General features: G+C 33.2%; 2 protein-coding genes and 1 long non-coding RNA gene across 3 annotated transcripts; all 3 read left to right on the top strand.

Annotated features, from left to right (window-relative positions):
• The first annotated feature begins 736 nt into the window (after positions 1–736).
• Positions 737–3,161, top strand: LOC129883314 (uncharacterized). The gene is made up of 3 exons (XR_008765897.1): positions 737–950; positions 1,815–1,856; positions 2,692–3,161. It is a non-coding gene; the product is annotated as an uncharacterized LOC129883314 (long non-coding RNA).
• A 3,827-nt stretch (positions 3,162–6,988) lies between these two features.
• On the top strand, positions 6,989–10,203 carry LOC129883312 (sesquiterpene synthase 14b-like). The gene is made up of 7 exons (XM_055957962.1): positions 6,989–7,274; positions 7,784–8,063; positions 8,337–8,709; positions 8,804–9,022; positions 9,111–9,249; positions 9,319–9,567; positions 9,645–10,203. Exons 1-7 carry the CDS (start codon positions 7,170–7,172, stop codon positions 9,942–9,944), a joined length of 1,665 nt encoding a protein of 554 aa, XP_055813937.1. The 5' UTR covers positions 6,989–7,169; the 3' UTR covers positions 9,945–10,203.
• A 7,628-nt stretch (positions 10,204–17,831) lies between these two features.
• Positions 17,832–20,834, top strand: LOC129883311 (sesquiterpene synthase 14b-like). Its single transcript, XM_055957961.1, has 7 exons — positions 17,832–17,946; positions 18,456–18,735; positions 19,009–19,381; positions 19,483–19,701; positions 19,791–19,929; positions 19,999–20,247; positions 20,321–20,834. The coding sequence occupies exons 1-7, from the start codon at positions 17,842–17,844 to the stop codon at positions 20,618–20,620; spliced, it is 1,665 nt and encodes a 554-aa protein (XP_055813936.1). The 5' UTR covers positions 17,832–17,841; the 3' UTR covers positions 20,621–20,834.
• The last annotated feature ends 279 nt before the right edge of the window (positions 20,835–21,113 follow it).

Here is a 21,113-nt window from a genome sequence, read left to right as displayed (position 1 = left end):
GTACTAAGGATATGGCTTCCGTCAAAGTATTATGGCAAAATAACAATAGAGAAGAGATGACCTGGAAAGCCGAGGAAGAGATGAAGGATAAGTATCCTCACTTGTTTTCTACGCCTACAGGTAATTTAAACCTCTCGATTAATTATATTGATTGACATATGAAACTATTTGTTGTTGCAAAAAAAAAAAGAAAAAAAAAGACTATTCCCCCAAATCTCTTATAAGACTTTATGAGGCGGGTTTAACATTCGAGGACGAATGTTCTAAAGGGGGGAAGAATGTTACATTCCGTATTTTTGCATTTTGGATTATTCGTAAGCTAACGATTATAAATTCAAGAACTTTTAATTTTGAATTTTAAAATGACATGATTCGTTGTAGATGCCAAGTTATATGAATAATTTATGTGTAGTAAAATACATCTCAAGAAGGACCCTTAAGCCAAATCAAAATAGAAGCCATCAAATATGTTTTTTCTTAAAGTCACATTTCGGGTAAGCTGACTTCGGGAGGCCATAACCTCTTTATAATTTGAGAATTTGGGAAAACTCTCAACATGAAAGTTGTAGATAATTGAAATATCTTTCCAACCATAGGTTGTGGGATGAAATGTGATATCGGAGTAATAAGATATAGACGTTTTAAGTCTGACAGGCCAAACTAAATAGTGAATTCGGCCCAACCCAATTCTAATTCGGGTCAGGCCCAATACCTACGAAATTAGATCTGATTTTTTGTAACTATTCCTTCATACAAAGATCAACATAATTCTGGAAATTTCCAAAGAGAGAGAGAAAGGGAGTTCTTGAGAAAAATCCCAAATCCGACCAAAATTAAGTCCCGAAATCCGAAGCTCATGAAGAGAAAATTGTTGTACGTCGTGTTGGCTTCAATTTGAGCTAGAAATCAACCAATAAGGAGAAGATTTTATGTGGTGCTGCAAATTCAAGGTAATATTAAAGTCTCCTTTTCATTGTTAACAAGTTTAGTTAGAGTTTTAACGGATTAGAACGGAGAAAATAGTGTTATAAACTAGTTTGGTGATTTGTTGAGATTTATGGGTTAAAGGGTTGTTTTAGGTAGATTAAATGGATGAAATTAGGTTAGTGATGATGTATAATAATGGTTGATATTGTTTTGATGTTGTTGATGAGTTGTTGTTCTTGAATTTGGAGGAAAAAGGTGTATGAAGATTTTGAATGTTCAAACCCGTTTTTGGAATTGAGTAGCTGGTAGTAATTCTGGAATATCTCATTGTGTAGACCTTCGAATTTAGATATTAAACATGTTTTGGAAAGCTAATACACGTACCTACAACTCTTATGTTTATGTCTTAGTCTATATCTGCTGTTATGATGTCGAAAACTGAGCATGAATCTTAAGACAAATTCTGTCCAGATTCTGGATTGAAAATTCCTTCATGTATAGCTGTTCGTATTTTGATGATATCTCTTTGTAGAAAATGAATTTTGAGTTGATTTCTTTTGCATTGGAAACTTAAGACATAGATCTAAATGTTTCATGAAGGTTATAAAGTCCAGTTTTGCCGTTTTCATTTTCAAATTTTAGATACAACGTGAGGTACTTGACTTTCCGAATTTACTGCTTTGGTAACATGAATAATAAATCTTATTTTGTGTCAATATTTTGGATTGTTGATGTTGGTTGATGATTATATGGCTGGTTTAAAAGTGGGAAAAGTGAGTGGTATAGGGGAGGTGCTGTCCAATTTTTTTTAGAAATAACCTACTAACGATAGACTACGTTTTATTCTTGTCCATAGCTTAATCATAGTGCTTAACGTTTTAATATAGGTTGAGACAATATTGGACAACGTATACGTATAAACGCTAAAGGTATGTAAAGTTAACATCCTCTTCTTTTGGCATGATCCATATGAAAGAACGAATGACGTATGCTTAAATTCCAAAGAAACTCATATTCGTAGATATACTCGGATGGCTACCGTTCTTGATTTTCAAAATTTATATTGTTATGTCTTGACTCATGTGTATGATTCCAGCCATCCTAGTTGGTATAACTCATGTTGTGGTATAATTCATATTTTAGTATAATCCATAATTGATGTGATTCATAATGACTATTGTCTTGGTTTTCAAATGATGGACTATTTTGCTTATTCTATTAAGTCTCCGATAATGATCAAATTTCGCAAGGTTGCTAATGATACCTTATTCGTGCATATTGTTATGGTATTATTCACCGAGTCCTACGATAGGCCGGGTATGTTATCATGTATGGATTCCACTACATTATTCACCGAGTCCCTTACTAGAGGGCCGGGTACGTGATATGATAATATGATATTATGATGATATGACGATATGATTATGGCACCGAGTCCCATAATGGGCCGGGTACGGTATCAGTGTACACTACTCTATTCACCGAGTCCCTTGCTAGAGGGCCGGGTATGGTATATATATACATATGACGATATATTGATATAATTGTGACACCGAGTCCCATAACGGGCTAGGTACGATATATGATGATATGCATGTCTTCATTTTATAAGACACAGGTACAGTGATTTATTGATTATGATACTTGACTCCTGAATCTTTATTTCAGATGTGATCTCCTTTACGGTATTTTATGCTTTATATACTCAGTACATAGTTCGTACTGACCCCCTTTTGTTCGGGGGGCTGCATTTCATGCCTGCAGGTACAAATACTCATTTTGGAGAGCCGCCAACTTAGGATTCTACTCAACGAGTTTGAAGTGCTCCATTGTCTCGGAGCCCAAACTTTGGGTACTAATCCTTATAATGTATATATTTGTGTATTTAGGGGTACGACGGGGCCCTGTCCCGTCATATGCTATTGTTAATTCTCTTAGAGGTCTGTAGACATATGAGTGGGTTGTATATAGATGTTGTCCGGTGTACTAGTATGACTTATGTTTTTGGACGTTTACATTCAGAATGGAAGCCTTGTCGGCTTACATATTATGTTATCTTATTTTTGACAATTAAGACTCCCCAAGAAATAGGTGATTTTAGTATATATATAAGTAACAGTTTGAGACAACGTGCTACCCATATAAATCCTTTATCATGCTTAATTGCCGATTGACTATAGATAATATGTGTGTATACGAGGGTCCAATTTGGACACTAGTCACGGGGCTAGGTCGTGACAAATACCCTGTAGAATATAACATAGTCCCTAACGCATTCCTTGAATACACATTTCTATTCTGAAAGTTTCACTAAGTCTATCCTTATAATTAAGGATTGCATTTCTCCATCGATTGATGAACTCGATGACATGTTCATCTTTCCATTGACGTGTATTTGTGAATTCAACCATGCTCACAATAGACTTTGTGCTATAGAAACGATTGAGAAATTCATGCTCAAGTTGTTCCCAACTATCAATAGAGCTAGCCTCGAGATACGTATACTAGTCAAAGGCATTTCCTTGTAAGGAGCGCACAAATTGTTTGACTAGATAATCTTCATATGTTCCAGCATTATTGCAAGTTTCAACAAAATGGGCAATATGTTGCTTTGGATTTCCCTTTTTGTCAAATTATTGAAATTTTGGAGGTTGATAACCTATAGGCATCTTCAAAACATCAATTCTTGAAATATATGGCTTTGCATACGTAAATAATGACTTTGAAGACACGTCATACTTATCTGTGATAGTTTCCATAATGAAGTCCTTCAGTTGATGATTGAGAATTCCTCGTTCAGCGGATACTTGCAGCTCATCACCCATATTTATTTGTTTTATAACTGAATCTCCCTTTTCTTGCATTACGGGATGTTTTCCAGGTGCATGAATTGAGTACCCCTCCATAACATTTTCAACTCTATCCGTTAATTTGATAATTCAATTATCCTGATCTTGCATATATTTTGTTAGACCTTCAATTGCCTTTGTCAAACTTGTCAGTTATTCTTCAAAAGTTGAGGCGTTAGTCATCATCGCTTAGATGGCCGTTATGGATGATGGAGTAAAGCACGAATTTTTTCCCCAATTGAAATTTGTTTGAAACAAGTTACGTGGAGTGACTAGGGCAGATCTAGTGATCAACACATCATCTTCATCTTAAATAGTGTAATTTCTTGTGTTAAAAAGACTAAGTCGAACAAACGTATTTTCAACAATATCAACTATATTCTCTCCTTCTTCCAATTCATTCGGAAAGAATCTTGCCCCTTTGAAGATGAAAGAACAAAAATAGAAACTGATGCGGACGGCACTTGAAATGCTTGTTGTCCTAGCAAGTTTGCTCTGTTCCTAGTGATGGGTCCCAAACTTCCCATAGTAGCATCCAGTATGTTCTCCACCTCAGAGGAAAACTTGGAATCAACAGCCTTAGCAACAATAGTCCTGGAGTTAAACTTCTTAGATGCCATTTAAGTATTCTTGAAGTTTGATGATCGATGTAAAGAGATGAGAGGTAGAGATGGTCCCATTGGGCGTGCCAAAATTTGTAAACAATAAATTTTCGAGCCGAGAAAAATAAATAATCAAGACCGAAAAATTGAAGTAACAAAGAGTAATATTTAATTTCAAAATGTAGTGTGTGTTACAATTTCTATGATAATTCTTTGATTCTTCAAATAATATGGAATATGTTGAACTTGAATTTAATTTAGAGTCAAGGGCTTGAATAACTTGATCTTTAATCTCTTCAAATTTGGATTTGAATTATTCGTCACAAACAATTATATGGTTATGACGAATAATAAATATGAACAAGTAACTTGATCTTGAACTTCTTGATATTTTTCTTTGTTTTTGATCTTGAACTTGAGCTTGAATTAGATTACTTGAACTTTATAGCTTTGTAGAGAATTTGCGGCCTTTGATCCACGAGCTCTTTTCTTACTTCTTGTTCTCCCAAAAAACCCTCTCTGAGAATAATGAGAACCCTTATTTATAGTTGAAGAGAGTGGTATGAGGGTGTGATTTCATTGGTTGGTTTGAACTGACCAATCAGATTTCTTTGATGAAGAGCTTTAATTTGATTGGTCAGAACATGTCACATATACACGTGACATTATTCTATTGGCTCATTTAATTTGACTTAGATTACCACATAACTTCGACACGTGACATGATTTTAGTGGCTTATTTAATTTGACTTGGATTGCCACATAATTTGGACTATTTTCTTGGATTTAATATAGTCTGAATTAATTTACGGATTTAAATCTAATATAATTCTAATGTTTACACTTGTAAAAATAAAAATCTCTTATAAAAAATTATTAATAAATAACAGATTAATTATCTTTGCATGCACAGAATTGCTTACATGTAGAGATCAATTTGGATTCTTATCAATTTATTATTCGATCTTACAGATCAATAAAATAGATAGGCTAACTGTCTGTTGCTCTTTAAGCAAAATCACAAAGTAAAATAGCAGCTATTGGAAATATATGACCGTATCAAATAGCATTTTATCTATTTGCATGATGTAATTTTCTGACAAACTATGTTCACTTAATCATCCTTGACGCCTGCCTATGTGTATGTCTCCATCAGGGGCGGATGTATTATATCTTAGTTATGTTTTTTAATATGGAGCAAGATGGGAGTGATCTTGATCAGAACAAAATAAAGAGGGGGGATGTATTATATTTTAGTTGTGTTTTTTAATATGGAGCAAGATGGGAGTGACCTTGATCAGAACAAAATGAAGAGGGGGATGTAATATATCTTAATTGTGTTTTTTCAGTATAAAGCAAGATGGGAGTGACCTTGATGAGAACACATCTAAACTACTCTTCTTTTTTGAGTTTCATACCTAGACTATTGAGAGTGTGAGTTTCATACCTAAATTATCACTTCTTAGTTAGAGAAACGCATCTCTCTCTTTTATTCTACTCTCATCATGGTGTGTGTGCTACACTCTCTCTCTTTTATTCTTATCACATCACACTTCACACAGACAAAATATTTGACCTAGACAAAAATTAAATAACTTTTTAGAATAAGGTAAAATTAAATATAAAAGTATTACTATCCACACTAAAAATATATATATATAAAATACTTTTATCACCCCACTCCACCTTTTCTCACCATACTCCTCCCCCACTAAATTTTGTGTTTTATTTTTATTTTTTTAATTTCTTTCATAAAAATTTTCTTTAAAAAATTCTTACTTCATCTTCCCCCTCTCCTCTCATATATATTATTTTTTAAAAAAAAATCTACTCCGCCGCACCTAACCGTCTGCTTCCAAAAAAAAATTCTCATTTTGTGTTAGATACATACACATGATTTTAGGAAAATATTTTTTATTTGTCGCAAGACTTTTCTTAAAATAAAATATTTTTTTCTGTTATATTTGCTACACAAGTAGAAAAAAATATTTTCCTATAAACCTATCTAACACAAAACAAGAAAAATAAAAAATAATAATAAATAAATTCAAAGTGAAGGGTTAGATGAGATGGGTATAATTTTATTTTTTAAAAAAGTTAAAAATAGTAACATTTTTTTAGGAAGGATTGAAGTATGAATTTTTTCAAAATATTTAATACAAGAAATTTAATAAAATAAAAGGATGGGGGATTGTTGGGGGGAGGGAGGTGGTGGAGTGGGTGTGAAAAATATTTTAAACTTTTTTTTAAAAAATAACTTTTTTTAAAAAAAGTCTTTTTTAAAAAAATAATTTCCTTTTTTGGGATAGAAATACTTTAGTTTATTAATAGTTTATTTAATTTTTATCAATATAGAATATTTTACACACCAATGAGGTGTGTTTCTCAAACTAAGTGATAGTTTAGGTATAAAACTCACACTCCTAATAGTTTAAGTATGAAATTCAAAAAAAAAAAAAAGGATAGTTCTATTCACATGAATCACACCACATCCATTCACATCATAAATAATAGGCCTACAAGTTCTTTTTTCATGTATTATTACAAACGTAATATTTTTATAGGCTTATCATAGACGTTTTTAATTTTTGTGAAATTCTCAAATGCAACATGTGCTGAAATTTTCTTAGCTACTTATTAGTCTTAAGATATATTTGTTCATCATTGAATATTAATTAACCTATTTATGTGTCGTTTCTCCATAATTTAGGTATTTGTAAATTTCAAAAATATCACTAAACCTCCCATTGTAGAAATTAAAGCATTTTAGAGAGGGAGAGGGGAAAAAAGTATGAATCAATTAGCAATGGCTGATAGTACTATTACACGTCCATTGGCAAATTATCACTCAAGTGTTTGGGGAGACTATTTCCTCTCCTACACTCCTCAACTCACAGTATGTTATGTACAAACTCATATGTTTCGTTTTTTGGGGGATAAGTTTGGTGATAGTTTAGTATATCGTATTTGTTATTTTTCCATATTATAAGTTGTAGTAGTAATAGTGTTCTTGTAGTTTTTTGTCCCACAATTTCTGTTACTTTTCAATTGCTTTTCGTGTTTCACAATCCTGAAGAGATGGTTCACTAATAGATCGAGGGATAAGCAAGACTCACCTATGACTGATTTTGTTCCTTGGTTTTTTTTTAATACTATGAACGCTTTCCTAATATTTGTTATGCCCTTTTAACTCTTTTTTTTTAAGAAAAAAATTCAAGTTTTTTTTGTGTGTTACTTGAATCGAGGGTCTTTCGGGACAGTTTTTCTACGTCCATCGGATAAGATACATTCTATCTTCCCTAGATCTCACATATGAAATTATACTAAATATGTTATTGTTGTTATATTGCATTTGCTGCTATTTGAAGATAGTAGAACAATATTAACTTTTAACATTTGGTGCAGGAAATTACTAGCCAACAAAAACTTGAACTTGAAGAGTTGAAAGAAAAAGTCAGGCAAATGTTAGTTGAAACTCCTGATAATAGTACACAAAAACTTTTCTTGATTGACACAATCCAACGATTGGGAGTGGCATATCATTTCGAAAATGAGATCAAAGCATCCATTCAAAATATTTTTGATGAGTCTGAACAAAATAAAAATGAAGATGATGACAATGATCTTTACGTTGTTGCTCTTCGTTTTAGACTAGTTAGACGACAAAGGCATAACATGTCTTCTGGTATCGTATCTCTCCTCTAATTATTCTATGCACCTTATTAAATGCTAATTTCTTTTTGGTCAAAAGTAAAACGACGACGAGGAGAATTTAAAATTTTTACTAAATTGAAAATATAATATTTATATAACTTAGATGAAGGCTCGAACAAGAATATATTCAAGTTAAATTAGCTCAAAGACAGTAGGAATTTTACTAATTAATTAGAATGTTTAAAATTTTAGTATAGATCTACAAAAAATTGTTTAATATCTCACTATAACAATAATTAATCAGATGTGTTCAAGAAATTCACCAACCATGACGGAAAATTCAAGGAAAGTCTTACTAAAGATGTTGAAGGATTATTAAGCTTATACGAAGCAGCACATCTAAGAGTACACGGAGAAGAAATTCTTGAAGAAGCTCTATCTTTTACTGTTACTCATCTCAAGTCCATGGGCCCTCAATTGGGTAACTCACTCAAGGCTCAAGTTAGTGAAGCCTTGATCCAGCCCATTCATAAAAACGCAACAAGAGTAGTAGCTCGTAAATACATGCGTATTTATGAGAACATTGAATCACGTGATGATTTGCTTTTGAAATTTGCAAAATTGGATTTCCACATTTTGCAAAAGATGCACCAAAGAGAGCTTAATGAACTTACAAGGTACTACTATATATATATGTATTAGCCTCTTTAATTAATCTCATAAATATAATGTGTATATATATTCTTTGTATGATATATTATACCTATATAGGTGGTGGAAAGATCTGAATCCTGAAAAAAATTACCCATATGCAAGAGACCGATTAGTGGAATATTATTTTTGGCCAGCGGGGGTGTATTTTGGATCTCAATATGGACGTGCAAGAAGGACGATAACAAAATTACTTGCTATCATTACCATTACTGATGATCTGTATGATGCTTATGCAATTTATGACGAACTTGTGCCTTTTACCAGTGCAGTCGAGAGGTAAAATTATAAAACTTAATTACTTAACTCTTTGCAACATTGAGTAAGAAATACTTATATGTGTAATGTGTTATTTATGCATGTGCAGATGTGACATTAGTGCTATGGATTCGATATCGCCCTACATGAGACGACTTTATCAAGTCTTTTTAGATTATTTTGATGAAATGGAAGAAGATTTGACCAAAGATGGTAAAGCACACTATATCTACTACGCAAAAATTGAGGTAAGCTTGCTATATATATAACTCACCCTCGTTAAAAACAAGGTTTCTAATGTCTGTATATATTTGTAGACGAATAAGTGGGTCAGAAGCTATCTTAAGGAAGCGGAATGGTTGAGAGATGGCATTATTCCAAAATGCGATGAATATAAGAGAAACGCTACTATAACCGTTTCCAATCAATTGATTTTGATTACTTGTTTGATTGTTGCGGAGGAATTTATATCCAAGGACATGTTTGAATGGATGATAAATGAGTCTTTGGTTGCTCCAGCTTCATCACTAATCAATAGATTAAAGGACGATATTATTGGACATGAAGTAAGTATATTATATAGTTTGAATTCAACTTAATTGTTTAAATATGCATGGTATTGAAATAAATGTATTTGATGCAGCGCGAACAACAAAGAGAACATGGAGCTTCATTCATTGAATGTTACATGAAAGAATATGGAGCTTCGAAAGAAGAGGCTTATGGTGAGGCTTGGAGGCAAATTGGAAATGCATGGAAAGACATAAACACAGATTATTTACATGCCACTCAAGTACCAACGTTTGTCCTTGAACCTGCTTTAGATCTTTCACGTCTCGCAGATATTCTCCAAGCAGATGATTTTAACGATTCGCAAAACTTCCTTAAAGACACAATCACCTTATTGTTTGTCGACTCTGTTTATAGTACATCATCTGGATAGTCGTACGTACCATTCATCAAGTGTATGTTTTAAGCAAACAATGGCTCCAATGTTTCTAACAAGTGATTGCTGCATGCAATTGCGTGAGTGTGTGGTTTTCTTTATAATTCTAATAATGTTTGCATGAGTTCATGTGTGTTGTCTTTTCACTCATTTTTCTTTTTATAAAATGTACAACAATATATGAAGTTGTATTGAAGCGGGTTTCTATTCATTTTAGAAATGAAGGTGAAAGAGAAATCACTTTGAGCTTTGTTAATTTACTTTGTCATCATTTTATTGAATAAGAATTAATTCGAGTTTCTGTGCACTATTATCTGGTATTATTGTTAGGTGTTTGTTCATTTTATATATCATATTTGATTTTTCTTTCTCTTGAAGGAAGGGCGACATATTTAGAAAATTTTAAATCTACCATATTTTTCTAATCCTTCCATTGGAGGAACATGTTTTTGGCTTCTTGAAGGTATACTTAGCAGCAATAAATGCCAAGTATTTGAAGCTTATAAATTCTAAGATATATATGTCAATCCATTCGAGTTTTTGTTTGATCTGGTGTCATATATTGTTAGGTGTTGGTTCTAAATTTTTTTGGGGGAATTTTAGTATATAATCATTTAAAAATATTTTAATTATGCTCTATAGATATAGTTTTCTAATTACAATTCGTAGCTATAGTTATAGCAACGTTTGTATAATTTGCTATACAATTTGAAGCTTTTGTATAACGTTTGTAGATTTCACTATACAATTCATGCACAACGTTTGTATAATTCACTATACAATTTGTAGTGTTTGTATACTTCGCTATACAATTCGATTCGAGCACAACGTTTGTATAAATCGTGCGAGTTATACAAAACTCAATTGTATAATCGCGCGAATTATACAAAACTCAAAATGTTACAGCTAGATGTTTGTCGTAAGCCATAATTAATTCAAATTATAATTATATTAGCTAATTAACTAGTATATGTTTGCTTATCCGCATAATTTTCTCTCTTTTTTTAATCATATTTGATTTCTCTTTTTCTTGAAGGAAGGGCGACATCATAAATTTGGTTGTTTTTTTTGTTTTTTGTTTTTAATATCCCATATTTTGCTAATCCTTTGAGGAAAATATTTTGGGCTTTTTGAAGGTATACATAGTAACAAATAAAACTGAAGCTTATGGTTTCAAGATTTCGGTCTTTAAAAATTAATGGATTCTAAATTAATAGTGTATATATTCAATATTATTTTAGTTCAAATACAAAATTTAAATAAAAGCTACTGAGTTCGATTAAGACTGTAAATATAACTAGCACTCCACCCTGAGTGGCAAAAATTGAAATCAAAGAAAAAAGTTTTAATACGACTTCAGTCTTCATTGCTATATTTTATTAAAAGAAATATATGAGTGAAAAGAGCCAAGCAACTTTTTTCTTGATACTAAGTGATACTTTAGAAATGTCAAGTCTCTATAAATTTCGATTGCTAATAAATGCTTAGTATAATTTCAATTATTTTACAAACATATAACTGAAGATAATCCTACCGGTAATAGATATAACAAATGAGCACAACAAAACATGGAGTGTACACATATACAAAATGGAATCCCTCCATAGCCCCTTAGTTGGGGCTTCATGCAGGATATACAAGCCAATTCGAACATCGAAAGACAAAACTATAACATGAATGAAATCATTTTCAATAGAGAAGTTAATACATATTAATTTTTTCTCGTGACAAGAAATTAACAGGATATAGAGGCCAATTTCAAAGTCGAAAGTCAAAGTCGAAACTATAGCATGAATGAAATCATTTTCAATAGAAAAGTTAATACATGAATTTTCTTTCATGACAAATTTAAATTAATGAAAATAACAAAAGCTAGGAGAAAGACAAAGTGGTATTTGATCATAAAAATCAAATATTATTTGTTTTATTTAAATTTTTTATAATTGAAATTGTGTTTGACCATACTTTCTGTAAAGAATATTTAAAATTGAATATATTTTTTCTAAATAAGGTTTAGACAACCCAATTTTAAAAAAGTTACAAATAATCCAAATTGATTAATTTATATGAAACATAGTATCAAATATGTAAAATTGATAATGGGATCGGGGCAGGACAGAGTAGGGTAGGGCGAGTTAAGTCTTTGTCACGCCTCGGGAGGGTACCCTAGACGTGACCGGCACTCGACGGCCATTTCTGACCTCCGAGCGAACCACCTGGTCCATTCACACATTCATTCAATCAGATTCTCTTAGCGGAAACTCAATTAATGAAATACTATTCACAATATGGAGGCCGAAGGCCAAACATTTCAAGCCACCAAAACAACATAATGAGACTCCTCAAAATAACAGTTCAACCTCCCCACACTCCAGTCTATGAAGCCTCTATCAAAGTCTAAGAGGTGCCAATGACAAGTCCATGGCTACCAATAATCAAAATAAAGGAAATGACAACAAAACTATACAAGAAGGCTCAACATCCTCCGGAGACAAGGAGGGCTCACCAACTAGCTGAGAGCGAATGTGGATCTTCAACGGAGCGCCGGTTGATGATCTCTAGTACCTGTCTCTGCATCATGAAACGATGCAGGCCAAATGACGTCAGTACATAGAATGTACGAGTATGTAAAATGGCCGGATGAAACAAACAGCAAGAAAACATCAATCATCAACTCAGGATCTCAACTCATATATATATGTACACAACATCTCACTCAAGAGTCCTAAGTCTAACAAGAAGTGTTCTAGACCGGACCAAATCTCATGCCACCCAACTCAACTGACTCGGAGTACTAGCAAGACCTAAATGGGAGTTTCTCTTATCCGACAACCATCACTTATGAGCCAGTGATAGTACAACAATCAGACATCGTTGACACGTCCGTCCATACCTTGCCAGGGCATGAACGCCTCCCTAATCATGGATACCATGGATTAGTCAAGTCCTATCATATCAGGACAAATAAATGGGAAACATCCAACTTTAACAGTTCGATCCCATGGGAAGCATCCAACTTTAACGGTTCCATCCCTACCTACGTTGGCGGCGTAGTTTCTAGGGTTCGAGTATGGACTATACTCTTACCCGCCTCGGTGCTCGATACTCCTCCCATGACTCTATGCTCATAAGACTCCCTCCAATCATCTCAAACAAGACCTCGCGGCTAGTTTCATGTGTGTCATTGCCAACTCATCAACTCTATTCTTATTTCAACTCAATTAAGTCATAATGGCAAGTTCCATTTAGGACCTCGTCCACTCGTCAATTCTATCCTCCAATTAACTCAATCAAGCCTCATTTAGATAAGCATTTATGACATCTTCTCAAGACTCATCACAACTCTATGGCTTAAACTCAACAATTCAAGTAGAATAACACATTTAAGGAATTGACCTATGCAACATAATCACATGGTTAAAGAGATCAATAAAACATAACAACAAGTCATCTCCATCAACTCATACTAACATGAAGGTTTTGGGAACTTCTTAGCTCAACAACATCAACACATATAGCATTAATTAAATAGGGGACAAAACTCATTCAAACATGAACCATACCAAGAAACTCCATTTTCATGGACATCTAACCTCAAAACAAGAGTAGGGCACATGGGTGGACTCAACCCATGTTTTGGATAGCCTTACATACCTTAGTGAAGACTTGAAGAAAACCTTGATGTTGAGTCTTCAATGGAGGACCCAAATCTTGAAGCTCTTAGACTCTTTTGTTGGAAGTGGAGAAGAAGAAGAAGAGAGAGAGAGAAGCTCCTAGGGCTTTTTAGAGAGGGAGTGAGGCTGCAAAAATGTGATCCCAAAAGACCAAGGGTAACATATATATAATTTGGGTAAGTTCCCAAATTGCCCCTCCTCAAAGTTCTGAAAAATAGGCAAAAATGCACTTGGCGCGATAGTGGCGCGTCGCGCCCTTGCAGTGCCAGGCTAATTACGCCTAAAACCTGCACATCTCGTAGTGGCATGCCGCGCCAAGGACCAAACTACTGAGGCATGTTTCTGGCGCGATAGTGGCGCGTTGCGCCCTTATAGCGCCAAGGCCAAAGTTTCTGGGTTCTGGAAATTTAGCCTGAAAAACCCTGCACAACATTTAGTGGCGCGTCGCGCCAAGGACCAAACTGCTGAGGCATATTTCTGGCGCGATAGTGGCGCGTCGCGCCCTTACAGCGCCAAGGCCATTTCCCCAGCAGTTGTAACCCAGGCCAAAAATGGAATTCCTGCCGTGCTAGTTCGCCTTAGGATCGTCATATCTTTCGACTCCGAATTCCAAAATTTACATTCTTGGTGGCGTTGGAAAGAAGACTCGACGACCTTTGATTTAATAGGTTGTGGTCCACCTAGATTGACGTCTTTCAAAAGATAGGGTCGTTAGAAGTTGACCCCTTAAACAAACTCATCCTAAAACTTAGCCGCGACGGATCTTTTGGACTTAGCTTGGTCCTAGGGGTCCTTGGTGACGCCACATCACCTCTAACACTGCTCAATCCCTCGGAGACTCATCTTAATTCATGAACATACTTCAAAATGCTCGAGTTCGACCCCACCCGAATACAAGAAGGGTCCGAATCTTAGGGAAAAATTTTGAGAGGTGTTACAGTCTTCCCTGCTAAGATACATGATATGACACATGGGGGAGTACTAACAAGAGAGGTTTGTTGCTCCAATATCGACTAGGTTACTACTTCTTGTACTAGCTAAAGATGTAGTAGCCTAATCGATATAGAAGTCTAATTCTAGTGTGACTCGAATTTCAGTTATATGTTGATTGAACAAAAAATTATTCAATCTGTTCCATATATTCAGCTTCCTTATCTTCAACGAGGTTAATTAACACTAACCCCTATCTCATATTTATTAAAAAAATTCAAAAAAGAAAGACATAAACCAAACCAGTCTTAACTATCCTAATGGCCGACTAAACAAGTCTACTATCTTATTACTAACGCTAGTAAGCAAAGGCGGCGGAGCTAAATCAATAACTACAAAAATTAAGACAAATCTAATAATTTTTGTTTAGATTCTTTTCATATCAAGAAACTTACTAAATATATATAAATATTATAGTTGCAAATACAATACTAAAATGATTTACGTGTTCAATAATAAATTCAAAAAATCTATAAACTTCAAATGAACATAAAGTTAGAGGAGAGAGGCTGGGTATTCGAAGGACCTAATTACCACACATCTATAATAGGAGGACTCCCATTATTGACAAATGATACATATATATAAATAAAATGAGAGAGAAATTCTCCCCTTACAGAAATTAATTATATAACATCAAAAATGAAAAAAAGAGAATCTAATAACTATGCTAATGCTACAAATAATATTGATAATGTTCAAAATAAATCAAACTCACGATGGACTTTTATCCCCTCTTAATTATCTTAGGATCTGGTTAGTTTATGAATGCAAAACTAAAATTATAAGTTTAGTTTTACATAACTTATAATCAGAGAGGTTTGTTGCTCTAATAACTATGCTAATGCTAAGATACATGATATGACACATGGGGGAGTACTAACAAGAGAGGTTTGTTGCTCCAATATCGACTAGGTTACTACTTCTTGTACTAGCTAAAGATGTAGTAGCCTAATCGATATAGAAGTCTAATTCTAGTGTGACTCGAATTTCAGTTATATGTTGATTGGACAAAAAATTATTCAATCTGTTTCATATATTCAGCTTCCCTTATCTTCAACGAGGTTAATTGACATTAACCCCTATCTCATATTTATTAAAAAAATTCAAAAAAGAAAGACATAAACCAAACCAGTCCTAACTATCCTAATGGCCCGTTAGATGTTAGTTCATAACACAGATCGTCTAAGCAACAAGATGTATCTTTTTAACGGAGAAGTGCCTAAAATACTCTTAAACGAAATGTACTTGGGATTAACTTTTGTGGCCCTTTTATGCCCTTATCACAAACGCCCCTGTTAATTAAATTAATTAGCCTTTTCATTTAATACATGGCACGATTTGATTTGTTAGAAAAATTAATTAACTAAAACTAATTTAACTCAATACAAAGCCAAATCCACCCAAAAAAAAAACACCTAACCAATTAAAAATCCAATTATTCTAAAGGGAGGAAAAACCCCATTTAGATATTTCATTATCTTCATCACTTTAGTTGACAATTCAAAAGGAAAAAATGAGTCCTACACTCTGAGCCATAATTTGACACCGAGGTAAGACATACTCAATTGTCTCATACTCAACACATCCATGGAAATTTCGTAAATTGCCATACACATTCTGAAGAAGCTCATATTGAGTCATTAATGGGAAAATCAACTCAGCACAAATACCGACATAAAATTAACACTATCCTAAACAACATAAAAAGCTGGAAAAATGCCGACACATATGCCGAGCCAACTAAAGATGACGAAAGAGATGAATATGAAGATGGGGATATACTTTTAGAATAATTGAATTTTTAGTTGGGTCCGGTGTTTTTTGGTTGAATTTGGATTGGGTTAAATTAGTTTTAGTTAATTAAATTTCTAACGAATCAAATCATGCCACGTGTTAAGCGAAAATGCTAATTAATTTAACTAACAGAGGCGTTTCATGGCCAATAGGTTAATGAAAAATATTTTTGTACCAATTTCAATATATTTTTGATCTTTCTCTGTTTTTTTAATAATCATAAATCAAGAATAAACCGTAAAATTTAATATTTTGTATTTTATTGAATTTTTACATATAAATATATGTTCTACATAAGTATAAATATATGTTCTACGTAAATATATAACTAGATTTAGATGAACCGCCACTGCTCTTCGTGGTCCATATTGACACGTGCTATAAAACTAATTTCCATCACAAAATAGGCCATATGCAAGATGCAATCTTTGATTTTAATTAAATTTGATTTTTTCTCTCTCTTGAAGGAAGGGCGACATATTTAGAAAATTTTAAATCTACCATATTTTTCTAATCCTTCCATTGGAGGAACATGTTTTTGGCTTCTTGAAGGTATACTTAGCAGCAATAGATGCCAAGTATTTGAAGCTTATAAATTCAAGATTATGATCCTTAAAAGTTACTAATTCTAAAAAATAATAATATGTAGATATTTAATAATTTATTTGGTACAAACACAAAATTTAGACGAAAGTTATTTGGTTCAACCAAACACAAAAATGACTTTTCTATATATTCTTAGTATGACCAACAGTTTTGTCAAAACTTAATTATGAAGTTCAATTTTCAAGATGTTTGGCCAACTTTACCTTTGATTGTGAATATTTAATTTATAATTTATAAGAACCGATAATTTTAATCTTTCATGTATGAGTTAAATAACTGAATGCACCAAAATCATCTACTATATAACTATGAACACACATATTAACACAATGAATTATTCAAACTATGCAAGTCAATAATTGGAGCATGAGAATATATGCATTTAAGATTAATGGACAAAAGTGTCACGACCCAAAATGGGTCATGAGTGGCACCCACACTTAACCTCTTAGGTGGGAGAACCAACGCTACAAACCTCAACTTACAATAAGATTCAACTTATAAACCACGATAATAATGCGGAAGCTCAAACCTTATTAAAGTAAGGTATAACACAAGCCACTAAAATCTATTACGTAACATTCTCCAAAATCAGAAAGTCATCACATAAAGGACATCTAAATTCTAAAACTAAGTCTGAAAATGTCAAACATCAGAATAAATAAATAACATAATGTGTCCAAAAACTAAAGACACCATGCCATAACCGAGAGAATCCATCACGAGCTATAAGGATAAGCAAGAGTTATCGTCCCAAGGGCACTATAAAATGCCTCACCAAATATAGCACCAAAACTCACATTTTAGATTAGAGAGGGGAAAAAAGTATGAATCAATTAGCAATGGCTGATAGTACTATTACACGTCCATTGGCAAATTATCACTCAAGTGTTTGGGGAGACTATTTCCTCTCCTACACTCCTCAACTCACAGTATGTTATGTACAAACTCATATGTTTCGTTTTTTGGGGGATAAGTTTGGTGATAGTTTAGTATATCGTATTTGTTATTTTTCCATATTATAAGTTGTAGTAGTAATAGTGTTCTTGTAGTTTTTTGTCCCACAATTTCTGTTACTTTTCAATTGCTTTTCGTGTTTCACAATCCTGAAGAGATGGTTCACTAATAGATCGAGGGATAAGCAAGACTCACCTATGACTGATTTTGTTCCTTGGTTTTTTTTTAATACTATGAACGCTTTCCTAATATTTGTTATGCCCTTTTAACTCTTTTTTTTTAAGAAAAAAATTCAAGTTTTTTTTGTGTGTTACTTGAATCGAGGGTCTTTCGGGACAGTTTTTCTACGTCCATCGGATAAGATACATTCTATCTTCCCTAGATCTCACATATGAAATTATACTAAATATGTTATTGTTGTTATATTGCATTTGCTGCTATTTGAAGATAGTAGAACAATATTAACTTTTAACATTTGGTGCAGGAAACTACTAGCCAACAAAAACTTGAACTTGAAGAGTTGAAAGAAAAAGTCAGGCAAATGTTAGTTGAAACTCCTGATAATAGTACACAAAAACTTTTCTTGATTGACACAATCCAACGATTGGGAGTGGCATATCATTTCGAAAATGAGATCAAAGCATCCATTCAAAATATTTTTGATGAGTCTGAACAAAATAAAAATGAAGATGATGACAATGATCTTTACGTTGTTGCTCTTCGTTTTAGACTAGTTAGACGACAAAGGCATAACATGTCTTCTGGTATCGTATCTCTCCTCTAATTATTCTATGCACCTTATTAAATACTAATTTCTTTTTGGTCAAAAGTAAAACGACGACGAGGAGAATTTAAAATTTTTACTAAATTGAAAATATAATATTTATATAACTTATATGAAGGCTCGAACAAGAATATATTCAAGTTAAATTAGCTCAAAGGCAGTAGGAATTTTACAAATTAATTAGAATGTTTAAAATTTTAGTATAGATCTACAAAAAATTATTTAATATCTCACTGTAACAATAATTAATCAGATGTGTTCAAGAAATTCACCAACCATGACGGAAAATTCAAGGAAAGTCTTACTAAAGATGTTGAAGGATTATTAAGCTTATACGAAGCAGCACATCTAAGAGTACACGGAGAAGAAATTCTTGAAGAAGCTCTATCTTTTACTGTTACTCATCTCAAATCCATGGGCCCTAAATTGGGTAACTCACTCAAGGCTCAAGTTAGTGAAGCCTTGATCCAGCCCATTCATAAAAACGCAACAAGAGTAGTAGCTCGTAAATACATGCCTATTTATGAGAACATTGAATCACATGATGATTTGTTTTTGAAATTTGCAAAATTGGATTTCCACATTTTGCAAAAGATCCACCAAAGAGAGCTTAATGAACTTACAAGGTACTACTGTCTACTATATATATGTATTAGCCTCTTTAATTAATCTCATAAATATAATGTATATATATATATTCTTTTTATGATATATTATACCTATATAGGTGGTGGAAAGATCTGGATCCTGAAAACAATTACCCATATGCAAGAGACCGATTGGTGGAATGTTATTTTTGGGCAACGGGAGTGTATTTTGAGCCTCAATATGTACATGCAAGAAGGACGATAACAAAATTAATCGTTATCATTACCATCACTGATGATTTGTATGATGCTTATGCAATTTATGACGAACTTGTGCCTTTTACCAATGCAGTCGAGAGGTAATATTATCAAATCTTACTTACTAAACTCTTTGCAACATTGAGTAAGAAATACTTATATGTGTAATGTGTTATTTATGCATGTGCAGATGTGACATTAGTGCTATGGATTCGATTACGCCCTATATGAGACCACTTTATCAAGTCTTTTTAGATTATTTTGATGAAATGGAAGAAGATTTGACCAAAGATGGTAAAGCACACTATGTCTACTACGCAAAAATGGAGGTAAGCTTGCTATATATATAACTCGCCGTCGTTACAAACAAGGTTTCTAATGTATGTATATATTTGTAGACGAATAAATGGGTCAGAAGCTATCTTAAGGAAGCGGAATGGTTGAGAGATGGCATTATTCCAAAATGCGATGAATATAAGAGAAACGCTACTATAACCGTTTCCAATCAATTGATTTTGATTACTTGTTTGATTGTTGCGGAGGAATTTATATCCAAGGAGATGTTTGAATGGATGCTAAATGAGTCTTTGGTTGCTCCAGCTTCATCACTAATCAATAGATTAAAGGACGATATTATTGGACATGAAGTAAGTATATTATATAGTTTGAATTGAACTTAATTGTTTAAATATGGTATTGAAATAAATGTATTTGATGCAGCACGAACAACAAAGAGAACATGGAGCTTCATTCATTGAATGTTACATGAAAGAATATGGAGCTTCGAAAGAAGAGGCATATGGTGAGGCTTGGAGGCAAATTGGAAATGCATGGAAAGACATAAACACAGATTATTTACATGCTACTCAAGTACCAACGTTTGTCCTTGAACCTGCCTTAGATCTTTCACGTCTCGTAGATATTCTCCAAGCAGATGATTTTACGGATTCACAAAGCTTCCTTAAAGACACAATCACCTTGTTGTTTGTCGACTCTGTTTATAGTACATCATCTGGATAGTCGTACGTACCATTCATCAAGTGTATGTTTTAAGCAAACAATGGCTCCAATGTTTCTAATAAGTGATTGCTGCATGCAATTGCGTGAGTGTGTGGTTTTCTTTATAATTCTAATAATGTTTGCATGAGTTCATGTGTGTTTTCTTTTCACTCATTTTTCTTTTTATAAAATGTACAACAATATATGAAGTTGTATTGAAGCCGGTTTCTTTTCATTTTAGAAATGAAGGTGAAAGAGAAATCACTTTGAGCTTTGTTGATTTACTTTGTCATCATTTTATTGAATAAGAATTAATTCGAGTTTCTGTGCACTATTATCTGGTATTATTGTTAGGTGTTTGTTCATTTTATATATCATATTTGATTTTTCTTTCTCTTGAAGGAAGGGCGACATATTTAGAAAATTTTAAATCTACCATATTTTTCTAATCCTTCCATTGGAGGGACATGTTTTTGGCTTCTTGAAGGTATACTTAGCAGTTTTTGGCTTCTTG

This window comes from Solanum dulcamara, chromosome 3, assembly GCF_947179165.1.
Source record: "Solanum dulcamara chromosome 3, daSolDulc1.2, whole genome shotgun sequence".
Classification (NCBI taxonomy): Eukaryota; Viridiplantae; Streptophyta; class Magnoliopsida; order Solanales; family Solanaceae; genus Solanum; species Solanum dulcamara.
Note: the sequence above shows the minus strand (reverse complement) of the source record. Positions and strands in the feature narration are given on the sequence as shown.